Source organism: Ammospiza caudacuta, chromosome 3, assembly GCF_027887145.1.
Source record: "Ammospiza caudacuta isolate bAmmCau1 chromosome 3, bAmmCau1.pri, whole genome shotgun sequence".
Lineage (NCBI taxonomy): Eukaryota > Metazoa > Chordata > Aves > Passeriformes > Passerellidae > Ammospiza > Ammospiza caudacuta.
Window position 1 is genome coordinate 52,706,023 of NC_080595.1, and position 17,510 is coordinate 52,723,532.

At 44.3% G+C, this 17,510-nt stretch overlaps 1 protein-coding gene across 1 annotated transcript in view; it reads right to left on the reverse strand.

Moving 5' to 3' along the window:
• The window catches only part of UTRN (utrophin), a 341,981-nt gene extending 326,854 nt beyond the window's left edge, over positions 1–15,127 (reverse strand). Inside the window, exons 1-2 of the mRNA XM_058801643.1 lie at positions 14,955–15,127; positions 13,911–14,068 (exon numbers count right to left, since the gene is read on the reverse strand). Of these exons, the coding sequence (XP_058657626.1) occupies positions 13,911–13,989 (79 nt within the window). The 5' untranslated portion in view covers positions 13,990–14,068; positions 14,955–15,127. The remainder of the gene's footprint in view (positions 1–13,910; positions 14,069–14,954) is intronic.
• Positions 15,128–17,510: the final 2,383 nt, after the last annotated feature.

Below are 17,510 nucleotides of genomic sequence, written 5' to 3' on the forward strand. Positions count from 1 at the left end.
TTAAGGTCCTTTCTGAGTGCTGGAAGAATATGAAAGGAACCTTACTACCAATGAGAATACCAGGCACAGAATATCTTAGGAGGAACAAAACCCCTTTTTCTACTTTCTGCCCTCCATACTAGGATAAAAACAATTGAGTGCATTTCAGTACGAAGGGAAAAAAATTGTCAGATTAGAGAGCATAAGGACCCAAATCCATAAGAAAACAGTTTTCCAACTGAAGGAAACAAGTTTAATTTCACAATTTCTCTTCTCCTTACCATACCCACACAAATTATGAAGAATACTTTCATAATCAGGTTGCACTTCTCTAGGCAACATAAAATTTGGTTTCAGATGATCACTATAGTACATTACCATCTTTCAGCATTGCAGTGTATCCCAGTTACTCATATTCTTTAACCCCTTCCTTCTTTCCCCAGGCAGCAAAATGGAGTTCAATTGAACATTACACTTTCAACAGTTCTTAGTACATGGGAACAAATTTAAGTTAAAGCCAGAAAATGCATGACCAAAATAAGAAGCTACAAAAAAAGGAGGTGAGAACTAACGTGGAATAAATAAATCAGCAAAACATTTATAAGCAGTCTTCATTTTTCTTAGCACTTTATTTGAACATTATATAGACACAGTCCATTTTTACCACCTGACTAGTGGTTTCTGCTCCATCCCAGCTTCCTCTGCCCAACAGTAGCATGGAAGCACTGTGAAAGAAAGGATACATCAGGACTTCCAGGGCAACAACCAGCAGCAAATTTAGAGATTTCATTTTCTTTCTGCCCAAATCACACTGGAACCAAACTCTCCACTGAATATATTACACAACATGAACTAATTTTTCCTAGCCAGCTCCAAAGATTTCCATTTCCTCTAAAGGCCATTCAACAGATCTGGGCAACTTCAGAGAGGACTCTACTGTCAATCACAGAATTAAACCTAAAACTAAACTGAATCAACTACACTAAGGACACTGAATCCTTTAAGGATGAAGACCAGCTCAAGACCTTTTCAACACTGCATTGCAAAGAGACAGCGTAAAATCAAATTTGACATGCCTACAACAGGTCAGAGCTTTCAGGACCCCTCACTGCTTTCACACTAGTTTTCTCCCTTCTGAAGGCACCTTGCCCTTTTAGTAAGCAAAGAAACCTCTACATCACATGTGATATTTTGCTGAAAACACATAAAATAAATTACCATTTAATTGTGTTCTTATACATAAAACCACAAGCGATAGGACCCACCAGGTACTACACAAAAATGTATCTGGCTCAGAAGGGGGCATTACATGCTAGAGCGATCCCTGACCTAACCCAGTAACCTCTATTTCAGGTGCAGCATCAAGTGAAGCAGTAAGAGCATTAAAGTACCTGTAAAATTCAAGAGCTCCTGCAATGTGAAAGTGCCCTGGAGCAGAAATACTACACTCAAATTCCTCTTCAGGGCAGAGCTGCACTTACTGACACAATGCACATAGCATGAGATTCCTGTGGGAATTTGGGAACACCAAGGATAGCAACCTCACCCAGGAAGTAATCAGGGCCCAGACCTCAAAGGGGCCAACCACAGCACGCTGCATTGTTCACTTCAGGATATGATTGAACACAACACAGAGATCATAAAGCCAGAAGACATTTAACCTACATAATTCCCCTCTAAGCACACTTGTTACCTCAATGCCAGAGCACCACCATCCCTGAGCTAGCACACTCTGCACTGTGCATACCCAGCATCACAGCACAGCACCCACTCTTGCGCCAGGCAAATAAAGGGAATAGCTCCCCAGACATATCCCCCACATTTCTTCCAGGCAAACATGGACTCTGTCTCCTGCCAAAGGGTCCATCAACATCTATGTAGTGACGTATTTCCCTTCTATATACAGCCCTAAGCTGTCCTCCTTTTTAAGCATCTCATCTATTTGGACTCTGACACAAACATAAGTATCATGATTATTATCTCATTTCAGGTAAACAACTACAGCAATGACATTGCTCTTTCTCCTGCAGTGGGTTTTTTTAAAAAGGAATGTATCAGAACTGTCCCTGTGTGCTGGCCAGCCCCCCTTGCAATACAATGGCTGTTTATCATTATAACACTACATCCTTGCAACCATCACCAGGGCTGGATGGTGGTCAGTACAGGCAATGGAGGCGTTTGTTGTGGCTGCCTTATTCTGGAGAAGAAAAAGGAGAGCAACTCTCCTTTTCTCCAGCACTCAATGTCCTTAAAATGTCTTTCTCCTGGAAGAGGGGTGGGAATCAAGACTCTACTGCAAGCTTGCTCTTCCACTTAGACCAGCATCTTTTAGCAGCGTATTTTCCAGAATTATCAGATCATTTATGTTGGAAGAGAACTCTAAGGTCATCCAACCATTAAACTAGCACTGCCAAGTCCACCACTAAATTCCTCTTTTTGGCCTACATCTTTGGACATGATCATTGAGCAGCACCTATCCAGGGCAGAAACACATGCAAACACAAACACCCTGGCCCAGAAAGTTTTGGGACTTCCCTAATTTATTACAAAATGCCCTCAATGCTCTCTGGCCCCTCACTCACTTCCTGGTACACCTTCTCTCTGTGCAATACATCAGGAATGGGCCCCATCTCATCCTACACTGCAGTCAGGTGCTCAGTGAAAAGGTCAGTAGTTTGAACCCTTCGAAAATTTGAACAGTGACAGAAACTTGTCAACAGTGACAAGCTGGCACAAGGGCTCTAATTATGAGGCAGTGGCAGGAAACAGGTACAACTCCAAATATACCCCCAGCCAGTTTTTGGAAAAGGTGACCCCTTTTGATGTGCATTTTTCACATGCCTCAGTGGCCAGGGACCAGGCCAGGAAGCAGGTGCTTGCACAGCAGGCAGATGCTGACAGCCATGCAGTCTGTCTGTGCCAGCACCCCAGCACACAGCTCCACCACAGACAGACCTCTGCAAACAATTCTGACTTCACTGGAGTTATCTTCTGTGAAGATGATCTAAAACAGCAGCTAAATCCTTGAGGATTCCTTTTTTCCCTGCAAATACCTGCCAAGACAGGAAGGTGAAGCCAAGGAGGCAACAGAGTCCAGCAACAAAAAAAAGAGTACGACATTTTCCACCTGTTTCACTAGATTTTCAGACTGTCTCTAATTGCCTTCTGTTCATAGCACAGAGGAGATGCTGCCTGAAAAACAGAAGCACAGGGGCCTCAGGTGTCAGCACACAGCCCCGCCACACATCAGGACATGGCCCAGGGCAGTGGGAACCAGCACTGCCACATTCATCCCTTTACCCTTCCCTCATACCAAGATGACAGCAAGGGGTGGGGGAGGTGCAAGGTATCTCCACCTCTTTTGCTCTTTCCCCATACACTCTACAACACATCCAATCAATCACTGCAGTCTTCCTTCAACTGGGAGAAAAACCATGAAGTTGTACAAGGTAAAGGGAGTAACAAAACATGCACACAAAAAAAAAAAAAAAACCAAAATAAAAACAACTTCTGGAAAGAACACAAATATGTTTTTCAGAAAGGCTTAGGGCCTTTTAGTTTATTTTGGATAATTATTTTTAACCGCATAACATGTTCAAAAAGTATTAGCCTTATACTTGGAATTGAACAGGACATCTATTTTTAAATATTATTCATTCAGCCACAAATCATCCCCAAAGACAAATAATAATAAATCAATGTCTCCAGCGAGCACAGAGTCACCCTGGCAGTAAACCAGCCCAGCTGACCATTCTATGTTGCATTTTATGTGCATATTTTACATGCACCCCTGGATTGTATGTGCCACAAAACCCTTCTAACACAGGCATCTCTTCCGACTCAAGATCCCATATTTTAAATCCAGTTAAATGCTCCAAAGCATCTTCTTCCAACCCCAGATTCTGCCAGCCAAACCAGCAATATACATTGAGGCAAGTTTATACGCTCAGACTGACAGCAGGCTAATATATTTTATCTTTATAAAATGAAGTCTCAATTTGAGAAGTAAAATATCCCAGTCTCACAGGTGATAGTAGACCACCACTAGGGCTAACAGGAGACAGATAAGCACAGAGTTTGCTTCAGTTCAGTACACACTTTTCCAGTTTGTTCCATCTATTTTCAGGACTGTAATTTATACAGTGTGACAGATGAAAAAGGCATGTTACCATCAACACACTGTCCCATTTGATGCCTCAGACATTCATGACCATGGGATTCCACCTTTACCACTGCACTCCTGGCATTAATTTCAATGTTGCTCAAAGAGGGAGAAACAAGCAAGGGTTAATCATCCTCCAAAACCAACCCATTTTGCAAGGCCAGGTATTGTTCTTTCATCCTATTGCACACACCCTTACCTAAGGGAAGGAAAAATGCTTGAGTGAACACACTTCCTTTTCTTTAGGTAAGGTACCCTACAACACACAAAGAGCTGTCACACCACAACCCTGCTGAGCACCTTGCTCAAAAATAACTGATCTCATAAACCAGAGAGTTTAGGAGTTTTTGATCAGACTTAGTCTGTTTGTTTTTCAAAGTCAGAAAAGGTTCAGCCTGTTTTCTTCAAGGAGATGAACACACCCAACACTGTTAGTCACTATGTAAGCAAAGTAACTACTATCTTTTACCAATGATGAAATATTTAACACTGTCTGCTGAGAAAGGGAAGTTACCATGTAGTGACAGAAAACTCACTCCAGCCGATTACAGGTAGAGAAGGTCTCAGTCAGGAAATTCTTAGCTTAAAGATTTGGAAGACAACCTTAACATTCGAGTATAGAAATTATTTCTACTCTTAAAATAAATATGAACAACAAAATACAGTTTACATGGAATCCATCAACTTCAAGTCTCCCAAGTTTTAGCAACCATTTACTTCATTATACCGTAAAGAAAAGCCTTTCTAAACAGCTACTTTTGATTTAAAAAAAAAATCTAAAATTTGGTTTCTCAGGTCCATGCCTCACTTCTCTCCAGAGAAGGATCTAAAACCAACCCCAAGAATTCAGTCCTGAGTCTTCATGCAGGTTCTCATGCTCCCTCCCGCTATGATGTGTAAGAAAGTTGAAAACAGTGTGTTAATCCTTCAGGCATAAAAGGGCCTTTGTTAAACTCTGCAGAGGTGTCAGTCAAGGAGAGGCTCTCTCTGCAGGAGGACTGAAGTAACAGACACCACTGTGGCTGATGCAGCAGTCACTCTATCCCTGCATCTCAACAGCTCTCTAAGCCTTGACTGATCTAGGCTGGAGTGTTTTGGATAAGAAAGTACAAGAAAAGCATATACATGGAAACAAGTTTTCCAAGTAGTGGTATGATGCACCTGGGCATTGGAAGCCTCTTGCAAGCACTGGACTATACTTGCAAAAACTTGACCTCCATATTTAACATGCTGCTCTTCACCAGGGAGGGGAAAGAAGAGAGCAACAGGGATCTGGAGCAGCCAGCAGTGAAGAACATCAGGGTAGGAGCCTGACATCTATGGACACTGTAAAACACTTCACTAAAATTATGAATAGCAGAGTTCTTTCAATCTCCTTTCTTCCAGTACTGATTCCCCTGTAACCAAGGAACTTCCAGTTAACACTCAGAGGGCAAATAATGAACTTGAACTGGGTTTCAATAGCCTTGAAAATAAAAATAATTCCAACACAGAATAGTATGATGTCTGACAATGGACAAAACTCCATTTGAACTCTTCCCTTCCCGTTCTCCTTTTCCATTTTGAACATAGTGATTGTGCACTTAAGTATAAAACCACTTCCACATTAATACAATCGTCAACATTTAATTTGCCCTGTCAAGATAACAATGTAATCTTCCAAAAGTATGTTTCAGAATTTTAATAAATCTTCAAATGTCTGGTGAAACCAGAATGGTGGTTGGCAGGGGTGGGTGTTTCTTTAAAAATGTCCTTTTTTTCCTGAATTAGCTCAATGCTCCCAATCTCAGTGTGCCAGTGAAACACAGCATCCTCATCAGCAAGTGCCTGGACACTGTGCAAGTGACACTGTCCGAGCACTCCTCTGCACAGATTACAAAGTGTGTAAATGTAGTTTTTGAGTACAAAGACCAGAGTAAATACTTTATTAACTCTCTGATTAAACTTAATAACCTCTAGTGTTAACTAAGGTAAGAAAATTATTTTTCTTAAAGCTCAATAAATCAAACCAAGTTCTAAATTGGGCACAACAGACAGGTCCAAGAGAAAAATTCCCAAGCATAGAGGAAAAGCACTCAGAGCAAAGCAATTACACATCACTGTTCCAGAGAGAACAAAACCATATTCAGAAGGACACCACTAGACTTTCTTGACAAAAGACTGTGGAAGCTGAAAGATACATTGTGTTAACACAATATGTTCCTGTGAATTTCCACAAGAAGTCTCATCCAAGAACAAGATGTACATGTAGAAACTAGGAAAATAAGGGTGATGAACTCTCTCTGGAAACAATTTATGCTGACCATAGCTGTTGTTCATTATAAAGCTGTAACAGAAGTAAAAGCCTGGAAAGAAGGAACAGAAAGGCTTTGGTCTGCTGGCATTTAACTATTACTTTATTTATTCTCTTTGGTTAATACAATCATATTTTATAAAATAACTATTAAAACAACACAGAAACCAAAAGGCTTCGCTCTATTCCCAGTGTCCTCCCATAAAATGCTCAAATAAATTCCCATTGTTCTTCATACACAGACTGCTGCTCTTTGCTCATCCAGGATAATGTGGTAAATTAAGAATAAAAATAGCTGGCAAAACATTTCAGAATTTAACCATCATACCACTTTTCTCTCATCAATAATTTGTAACATAACATTTTAGCAGCATATTCTATCTTTGGTCCTCTGCCATGATCTAAACTGGGGGGTTGTAGGAGGCAAAAAACCACATTTCAATGCTAGGAAATAAAAGCAGAGTACATGGGAACTAGCTGAAGTTATTTGTGGAATGAATTACATAGACCCATCAAAGCATGTTCTTTCATGGCTTAAATTGCATGTTTCTCCACAACTAAATGCATAAGCTGTTGACTGTCCTCATGTGTTTATCTAATTACACTACAAAATCTTTACATTTTTGGACGCTAGGTCCTCTTCGTTTATAACAAGGTGATGTTGAAGTCCAGAAAAGAACTTACTTATCAATTTATGGCTGAAAAGTACTGCTGTACATTCCCTATACTGGTCATCAAAATAACCTTAAGAATACATATCTAATCTCTGTCACATAGCCAGATCCTGTCCTCCCACCATGCATCCTGTGCTTTTGAGACAGAAGTTGGTCTTGTACTGAAACACACAATCACCATATCCCACCAGACAGAGACTCAACAGCTCTTCACCACTTCTTCCATATCCAGCAGAAGATCTGCTCACCTGAAAAGATGCTAGGCTGCTAGAGAATGCTTCCCCAGCACAGGAGGAACTACAATTAAGCTACTCTCAGTTAACAACTCTCAGTACTCTCAGTGTACTGTACTGAAGCAATTATTCCTCTCTGGCATCTCGACATGGTTGATGGTGCATCTGTCCCATGCACTCAACAGATGAATGAATACCTAAAAATGCATTTTATTAAAGAGTGAACATATTTCTAAAAGAAACCTTCACCAAGTCACTGCCACAGCTGTATATGTACCCACTGATAACCAGCCTCCTCTGCACGGCTGCAGCTCTCACCCAGAGCTGGTCAGGCCACCAGAGGGAAGATGCAGCCCAAACCACACCCAAACTCAACCCTGCCCTTGGCTGAAGGACCTGGAACTGCCCACACCCTCTGTTAGAGCTGACCATCTTCCAGTAGCCTCCCCACTGACAACCAGCTCCCAGCCCTGGCCCAGCCTTGCAAGCACCAGTGCCAATGTCAGTGTCCCTCAGCTGCTAGGATATGCACCTTGAGTCAGGGGCACTGACCCTGTACCAGCCCCTACCTGCTGGTCCCATAGATCAGTGACAACAAAACATAGCTCTAAGTGCTTGAATTTCAGTGAATTTCTCTTTTTGGCTTCACTCAGGGCTGAGCCCAACTGAGGGCCAATAATCAAACTTCCTCCTTTTATTCTGTCCAAGGCAGTATCAGGTGGATATCTTTTCAAAGAAAAAGCTCAGAGACATCATATCCTAATAAATAAATAAATGGCAGTTTGAGTCCTCCTTCTCAATGACCCACATTTCACTCACTTTGCAGCTGGGTACATTTACAAATCAGTAGTTCCTTGCCTCATTCTCAAAACTAAAGCTTGCAACAGAGCCCTGCCATTGCTTCTGTCACACCCACATGCTCCAATGGACTGTTCTATTTCCTTAGGCTGTCATTTCTGTTGCTACCTTTAAAACTCCCAGCTTTCTTCTGAGAATATACTGTCACTTTCTGAAATTACAGCTCAGCTGCATCCCCAGAACACACTGGGGGTGGGGAGAAAGACATAAAACAGGGCACTATAACTTATTCTATCATCAACACAATAAGGAGTCAGACATTGAAACTCCTCCCTCCCATCTCATAATGTTTAAACCCTGTTATTCATTCTTCAGACTGTTAGTAAGGCATCCAAATAAATGCAGTTCTCCACAACTTCATACTAGGAGTGCCTCAGTTTGCAAGATAAGTGGAATCAGCTGTGTTTTTCTAATCGTGCATTTTCCTTTGAAGGAGGGATACCATGCAACACTTGAAAAGCAGATCATGCAGGCTCTGAGCACACCAATCCACACTGCTACCTGGCAGCAGAGCAGATACACTGTCCTAAAACAACATCAGTTCAGCTCAAGCCCACGTGCTCTTCCCCTTCCATGCCTACACTGATGTACCTATTCCCTATTTGTATTCAAACCATTGTAATAACAGCACTTCCCTACTCTAACCTGCTCACAAGAATCAACCCCAACACACACCATGGACAAGTGATTCTGCTAGGAGAAACAGTCCAGGGGAAAATCAAAATTAGGACCAGTTATTCAGAGGTGTTAACATAGCCCAGCGAATTCTCTGCTAAGCTGCCCAATGCTGTGAGCACACGATAAATATTTTCATGCTCCTGTATGAGAATCTTCCTTCTTTCCCCAGACCTGAGGGGAGAAGGGGGGGGACCATCCTCCAAAGGGCACTGGGGAAGGTGTGGAAAGGAACCCCACATTGCCCCTAGTTTGCCTCTCACCTAGGCACCCCTCCTCCACGGGATCCCCATCAGTGAGGGGTTCCCACAGCAGCAGCCCCTCCCCACATCAGCTTTTAGACCTCTTTAGAAACACTTAACACACTACACACAGTGCCTCACGCAGCAGCTCTTGCTCAGGGTTGCATCCTCCTTTCCTGGCAGAGCACATGCAAATCAATGGGCTGCTTTTATGGTTTGGGTTTTGGGTTGGGTTTTTTCCCCTCCCTGAGGAGCCTCAATTTCTATTCCAAGGCAGAGTCGTGCTTCAAACACACGGAGCAGCATATGTTATTTCTTCACCTACCAATCAAGATGCTAGAAGAAACCAGCCTGGTACTTCTATATCTGTCATTTCATAAATGCTAGGCAATACCCCAGAACTGTCTTCACTGCAGCATCCGATCTGTCCCCACCAGACAGCCCAAGAAAAGGAAGCTGCACTGTTGACAGAAAGAAGCCAGGCCACAGTAACCCAAAGGCTTAAATCATTTCAGTGGCTAGAAACAAGGAGAGCAAGTTTGTCACTCATCTTTAACACCCTATCTGCACAAATGTCCCTGAAGAGTTCACACAGTGCAAATCTGGCTACACCAACTCTGCATCCACTTGGCAGAATCCTAAGAATCCACATGCAACTGTGACAACTCCTGACAGTTTCACACCAAAATGGAAGAGCCAGATATAGAGCCAAAATGGAAAAGGAGAAGCAGCACATTTGGCCCGTGGTTATCTGGCAGTGAGAGACACAACTAAAGGAACTGGTTCCAAGGGCAGCCTGTGGCATCACAGGGCAGCGAGACCCCAGGAGCTCCCCAGGAGCAAGGCGTCTGCCAGCCAAATAAACGTTGCTTCAGAGGGCAAGAGGACAGACAGACAACAGCAGCAGTTCTCAGAATAAGCCTTGCCCCAAAAGTCCAAAACTAAGTTACAATTTCTCAAAGCAGTCTTTCAGTCAAATATATTTGAGGAGAATTAAGTTCCCTTCAATTTAGAGAGAGCCCATATCTTAAAATGCACCAGAGGCACAATCTTCTAAAAATGTTTTTCCTGCTATGTCTTACTGTTTAATTATATATTACCATTCCAAGCTCCCATGACAGATTTTAAGTGAGTTTGTCTTTTTTCCATAATTAATCATAGCAAAGACTCATCTGTTTTTCAAGCCCGTGATGACAGCACTGTTTTCACCACTGTAAGGCAATCATCCCACAGCATTCCTTCCCGAAAGCAATGAGGAAAGCTCACCTATCTGCACAAGAGGCCTTTCAAAGATATAAATCAGCTCCACATACACTACTTCATACTACAGGTAAGTTAATACAAAGCAAAACTGCCATTATACAGACACACGGCATAGTACAGGGTAATAATGCTAAATAATACAAATTATAAATATATAAACCTAGCGTAACCATCCAGGAACAAGCATCCTACTCACTGAACACCACTCAGCCATCAGCATCCACCACTGGTACAGAAAGAAGGGAGGCAAACAGATCACTGGTGTTTCTGAGAAAAAAAGCACCTTCCTTTACAAACTCAATAACCAAAAGTTATTTTTTAGGCAGCTTTGGTCACCATCAAATACTATTCTAAGTGCAGAAGAGGTCTCTTCAAAGATAACCTGTAGTTACATGTAGATCAGTACTAACAGACTTAGAGAACAGCCATATCCAAAGCAGAAAACAATAAATACTAATTGGACAACAGGGAAAAGTCTCTTTTCTTTCATCCCAAGTCACAGAAGTGACATTAAGGGCATAGAAAATCTCTGCTCTGGAAAAAAATCAGTACTTATCACTTGTAACAGATTATAGCACATTCATATAAAGTTTCTTTGTTGACCACTGAAGGAAAAAGTGTTTCCAATATGATCAATAAGATACAGAGATGCCCATTTAAAGTGTTTTATCCTTCATCCTCTTAGTTTGAGAGCAAAGAACAAATGAGATACTTGCAAAATTACTTTTTCCCATCTGTGAAATCCTATGGCAACCCCCCCCCCTTTTTTTTCTTTTGTTTTGTAAAAGTGACAAATGGAAATCCTGTTAATTTATTTTGACTGGTCTATAGAGAAATCATGATTTTCTGCAGTTCTCCTAAATCCTTCATGTGGCACACTGGCAGCTTCCCAATTACAAGTCTAAGAAAAAATTACATAGCTTGTTCTAATAAAAACAAGCATAGATGGGCCCCACACAGCCCTGAGCAGGTGTAAAACTTTATGTGTCTTAATACAGTCTCATAAGAGTGATTTTAGATCAAAGCTCAATAACCAACACACTGCCTGCACTGACAGTGCCACCTTTAAGGCTTTCTAGCTGCTTCACAGCTTCACAGGTTTAGAAAGCAAGATAACTGAAGCAGCAATGACTACAAAAAAGACAATACATTCAGTTGACAGCTGCTAAAGACTAAAGTTTACATTTGTATCAAAACATTTAGAAACATTTTTACTAGTACCACTCTTTGTTAAGGTCTGACCCAGAAAGATTCTGGCATTTCAAATTATAATTTCCTTCCAAGTTGTTACAAGACAAACAACAAAAAAGACTCAGCCATAGATCTTAAACATCACTTCTAGAACGTGAATGGTTTTAAATAACCACAATATCCTGACAGCTTGGTGATCTGTTCAGAAGAGATGAAGACAAACATTGAAATAGACAAACAGAATTGCCCAGGAGAACACAGAGAAAGTGATCTTTACACAGGACATTATACATCTATCTTCTTTTATTTACAAGAACAGAGTAAACTGTTTTCAGTGTGCTTATTTAAAAATGCATAGGAAGAATACACACTCACAAATATTATGACATATTTAATAACTTGATCACATATTAAATAATGTAGAGAGTTTTTCACCCACTGTGGTTTTTGTATTTTATTTATTCAGTGAAAATATTCAGTGCACATTTGCTCCCTAACCAAAGTGTTAAGAGACTTCCCACATCACTGGTGCTATGAACTTACAGAGCAACAAGAAACAGGGCAGCCTATTTTCTGTGACAGCAAATGATTGTCTTTTTCTGATCTCTTGAGTCTCAAAAGCCTTGCAGAGGCCTTAGCTACCCCAAATATTAGTAAGTTATAACACTTCTACTGTATTTCAAGTCATTTAGACTGAACAGCATTTCATGCTGGAGAAATCTTCCCAGAAAAAAAACCCTCAGTTTTCCTTTCTAAGCATCGAAATTAGCATTCTCTTTCCATAATATCTAATTCTTCTCCTCAGTCCTGACAATTTGCTGTCACCTGGGCTTCAGGAAACTTCAGTCCTTTCATTAGGAAAACCCTCATGCAAGTTACTTGTAGTCAATGGTTCAGATCTGAACTACAGTAGTACAGTAATTTGTTTGGAGAAATCACACATCCAGATCCTAACCAGCACAGTAATTAGCAAATAATTATTTAAGATCAGTCATCACTCACTATTTTTAAATTAATGCACAAGTCTTTTAGCCCTGTATTCAAATTAACAGCACTTTCTCATTCCACTGAAGAAATTCAACATGGTTGTAACAGGAAATTTACAATCAGCTGCCCCAACCAAAACAACAGAACTTACTGTACAATTTGTTCATTCATAAAAAACCTCCAATACATCCATGTTTCCTCACACACCTTATGAAACTGTAGTACTTACATACATGCAGTCTGCAAGTATATCCCCACACTCAAAGCCCATAAAGATACTGACTATATGCTTACAATCAAATGAAATTATGTCCAGAGTAACAGCAGAAAACAAAAAACTCTACAGAATCCAAAATTCAAAACCCACAAGCATCTGCTTCATAAACTGCTCTTCCAGAAGAGAAAGACTCAGAAAGTGAAGGTCTAAGAAACAAACAATTCAAACACCAATGGGATCCAGATCAAACCCACATCCTATGTAATCTGACATATCAAATCACAACCAACCGAAGACCTAAAGTTTTTAACATGTGGCAAACTAAAAAAAAAAAATCAAACCACTGCTAGGTTTGCTAGATATCACAGGAAAACCTTTGATAACAGGAGCATTTTGCATGTAAGAAATGCACAGCCTGAGACTGTGAGGCTGAGGAGTCCAGCATCCAGTCTCTGAATGGAGCACAAATTTCTACCAAGGTTTAAACAACTCTCAGCTGTCCCTCCAAAACCTCTGTTCTCCCCCTGCTAAAGTGACAGTACTTCACTGCTCATCCCAACATCCATCAGAGCCTCAGGAGACCCCAACACACTACAACCAAACAAAATCCACATTTTCCTAACAACCTTCAGATCTGTTACACGAATGTTTTGCTGGAGGAAATGCCTGAGTGAGTAGCCTTAGACAACTGTTTTACATTAAGGAGGAAGCACATTAATTTACTGCATGAGTACTACCGCGATGCACTTCCAGGAGGTACAATGTTGCAGCCACAGTTGCCATTTTCAGTGCCTGAGAATAAACATGAAAGCCACCAACACTAGGTTGCATAAGAGCACTTTAAGCACATGGCTATTTACAAAAGTAGAGGTAATTATGATGCCAGAGGTGTATCCCAAACAAACAGACTTGACTAATACTGGCAAAAAACCCAAAACAAAAACCCTGAGTTCTACAATTACTATTACTCAGGAACAGTAGGTGAGCTGCATGAACAGCCTCAGTCACTAGCTGTACAACCAATATATGCCCAAAAAAAACCGCTGGACAAAGGTGCTGTTTTAAAATGTCAGCTTATATCAGAAGCTATGGGTAGAGGAGAAAAGAGGAAAACACCGTTCCCCTCGACAGTTTACCTGATCTGGACTTGATGATGTCGCTGAACTCGCTGTGTCCCCCGCCAGGTCCTTCCTCCTGCTCGGAGACACGGGCCATGCTCGTGGGCTGCGGTGTGCCACGGGCGGCGCCTAAATCCGCTGGGAAAAGGCTCCCATGGAGGGCCACGGCTCAGCACCTACAGCACAGGAGCAGAAGGACAGGATGACTCCAGGGGCTATGCCAGGTGTGACTCCCGTGCGATGGGAGGGATCGAGGCTTGCTGGCCATGCCCACGCGAGTCGCGGGGCAGCGACCTGCCCCTCGCTGTGCCCCTGCAGCGGGACACCTTACGGTGGCATTTAGAAAGTGGGATGCCCCTGAAGGTGCAGCAGCACAGCTAAATCCTCAGCCGCCAAAGCCAGGCTTCACTCACCCTTGGGCTACAGGGCGTCCCGTCCCCAGAGGGGCAGGACACGGCCCTCGCCGCCACACCACCGCCACCACGGGTCACCCGGCTGGCACGGAGGGGACAGCCCCGCTCCAGGGGTGGCACAGCGAGGGAGCTCCGCTCCCGAGTGCCAGCGGCACAGGGTACGGGCAGGCGCGCTGCCCCGGCCGGCCCAGGGCGCGACAGCCACGTGTGGGAGAAGCCACGCAGCCCCTCTCCCGGGTGGGGGAAGCGGAGCTCCGCGGGGCAGGCCCTGGGCACGGCCGCCCCCGCCCGGCCGCCCCGGCAGAGCGGCCGCCGCCCCCGCTCCCCCGGCGGGGATTTTGACCCGGCAGCCGGCCGGGCGTGCCGGCACCTCCTCCCCGCGGGATGCGCGGCCGCAGCAGCGGCGCCGCCGCCCTCGAGCACCCCTACGGAGGAGCCGCTCCTCGCCCCGGCTCCCCGCGGCCGCTCCGTCCCGCCCGCAGGTGCGCCCGCCACGGGCGCTGACCCCCGCCCCGCGGCGTTACCGGAGCCGGGGAACAAACTTTCCCCGCCGAGCCCCTCCCGGTGCCGCCGCCTGCCCGCAGAGCTGCCCCGCTCCCAGAGCTGCCGGGGCAGCCGCCGACAGCAACTCTCCTGGGCCGCCACTCACCCTCGGGCGCGGCGGCGGGAGGGGCCGCTCTGCCCCGCGGCGCAGCCCGGCTCCTCCTCGCACTCCGTCCCCCGGCAGCGACTCCCGCGGAGCTGCGCTGGCGGACCCACAACTTTCTGCGCGAGGAGCCGCCGCCGCCGTCCGCCCTTCCCCTTCTCCTCCCCCTTGTTCCCCGCCCCTCGCGGCCCGGCCCTGCGGCGGCCCCTCCCTCGGCCCCGGCGCCCCCTTTGTTGGCCGGGCCAGCGCCGCGGGTGCGGGAGGGCCGCCCCGGCCGCGGCCCCTTCGCTGGGCGAGGGGCGGGGAGGGGCCGGGCCGGCGCCGAGGGGAGGGGAGGGGAGGGGAAGGGAAGGGTAGAGAGGGGCGGAGCGGGTCCCGGCTGCGCCCCCGCTCCTCCCAGGACCCCGCCCGAGGTGGCGGTGAAGAGTTGTCCCGCTCCCCTCCTCCTCTGGGGCCTTGCCGTCCGCACCTGTGCGCGCCCGCCGCTCCTCCTGCTCCTTGCCGTGCCCAGATAAGCGCAGTCGCGGAGCACTTGCGAGGTGAAGCGCCCCGCGGCGTCCCATGAACACCGAAGTCAGGAAGTGTGGCAAAATTTGAGAAGCACTGAGGAAATTTACAAACAGCCGGAAACAACTAGCCCGCGATCCGCCTGCTTTGGCCAGGTGTCTGTGCCTCCTCTTGCGGGGTCACTTGGCTGTTGTCACTTGGCAGTGACAACTCCCGGGCGGTTTTCGGCTGGGCAAGAAAGGAACAGTTATGGATCAATAAAAATGTGCTGATGCTGGGTGTCTGCAATCATTTTTGATGTATGAACAGACATAAATGCTAGTAAAATATTTAGCTGACACTAATTAATTTATTGCCACATTTGCAATCTGGGAATGAACTAACTCCTGTTTGCAGAGGCAAGTAATCCGTGCTCACCTGTACTGTGAGGCTGTGGAACACGTGGCTGTATTTTTCTCGATAAGCATTAGTCTGAAGTTTCAGAAGCAGTGTCAGAAACTGTAGCTGAGTAATTCCCCGGTGTTACCTACCAGGCCTCAGGCCATGCAGCCCAAAATGTTTTCAAGGTTAGATGCATTCCCAACACCGAGTACTTCACCACCTAAATAGAAAAGGCCAGCCATCTGCAGGAAAGGAGGTGCAGAATTTATGAGCCAGCAGAAAGGAGGAAGCACAGGCTTGGCAACATACTTATTCTGTATCTCCAGGTGAACAGAAATTGTTAGCAATGTGAAACAAGGAAGATTTGTCTTCACAAGTCTCTTCTTACCAGTACACAGCTCATGGGTTTACTAGGCACTACAGATGACAAGAGTAAACAATGACTATGTGCACGTTAGCCTAACCTAACTTTGATATTTACCCTTACTTTACTCTTTTCCCCCCAAGGAAAAAAGAGATACCTCAAAGAAACAAAACCTGGTACCTGTAATTTATTATTATTATCATAATTCTAACTGCATATAACATTTTTTTTCCTCAGCCTGTGCTTGGTGCAGTACATGTGGAATAGGGACTGAGTCTTTTGCTTCTGTATTGCAGGATGGAAGGCCTTGCAGATAGTGTGCTATATTTCTGCATTTCAAAGAAGCCTAAAAACAAAGATGCCTGGTTTGGATCATTCCCTAGCTTCCCTTGGTGATTCAGTGCAAATTAGTTAATTTATCCTTGATCTGCTTAATCCAAACCACTGCATGAAGTCATTAATGGTTCTTACTTATAAAAGGATAATAATAATGTGTCGAAAAATTTGGATAACTGGAATTGTGAATTGAAAATTGCAGCTCGTGGATGTCAAACACTGTAAAAACATGGACATCAATACCTATCAGTGTCTAACTGTAAGGCAGCAGTATGCTGGATTTATTGGAAAGGTATGGTTTGTGTTTATGCCTATTTATTTACATTACACTGAAAAAACAGTACTGCAAACATAATGTTTGTGGTTAGAGGAGCATCACTTGTTCCTTGCTGCTCTTGACTGGTTTCTCTGCCCCATTCCATGCATTCCCTCTGCCTGCTGGATTTTCAATGCCCAGTAACAAAAAACCACCCAAACACTGGAAACCCCCAATCCAGACCCAGCTGCTTTTCAAACACTTCAAGAAACATAAAAAAACCCCTGTGTAACCCAGTGCCCACTCAAGAGTCAGCACAGATGGAGATTGTCACTTCCCACTGCTGGGAATCTAGCAGCAGTGCAGGGATAGGGATCCCAAAGCACTGCACTGCCTTGCCTAATGCAGGGAAATGCTAAGGGGAAAAAAACCCCTTTCTTTTGTGGGATGCACTGAAGGCATTACTCCTTTCACAGAGGCTACCCAAGACCGCTATCAGGTAGCAGAAACTTTGATTGCTAAAAGCTGCAGTCAAACTGATAAGCAGAAGGGCAGAGCTGGTATATCCCATTTCAAATCCCTGTGTCTAAGTCCAAGGTCCCAATTTTTACAATCTTGCTCTGAAAGCACCTACAAATTACTTCTCAAAAAGAGACACATTTCAGTTTAACCAGAAGTATCATCATTATGTTCATTTCAACTGCAAAGTGAAAAC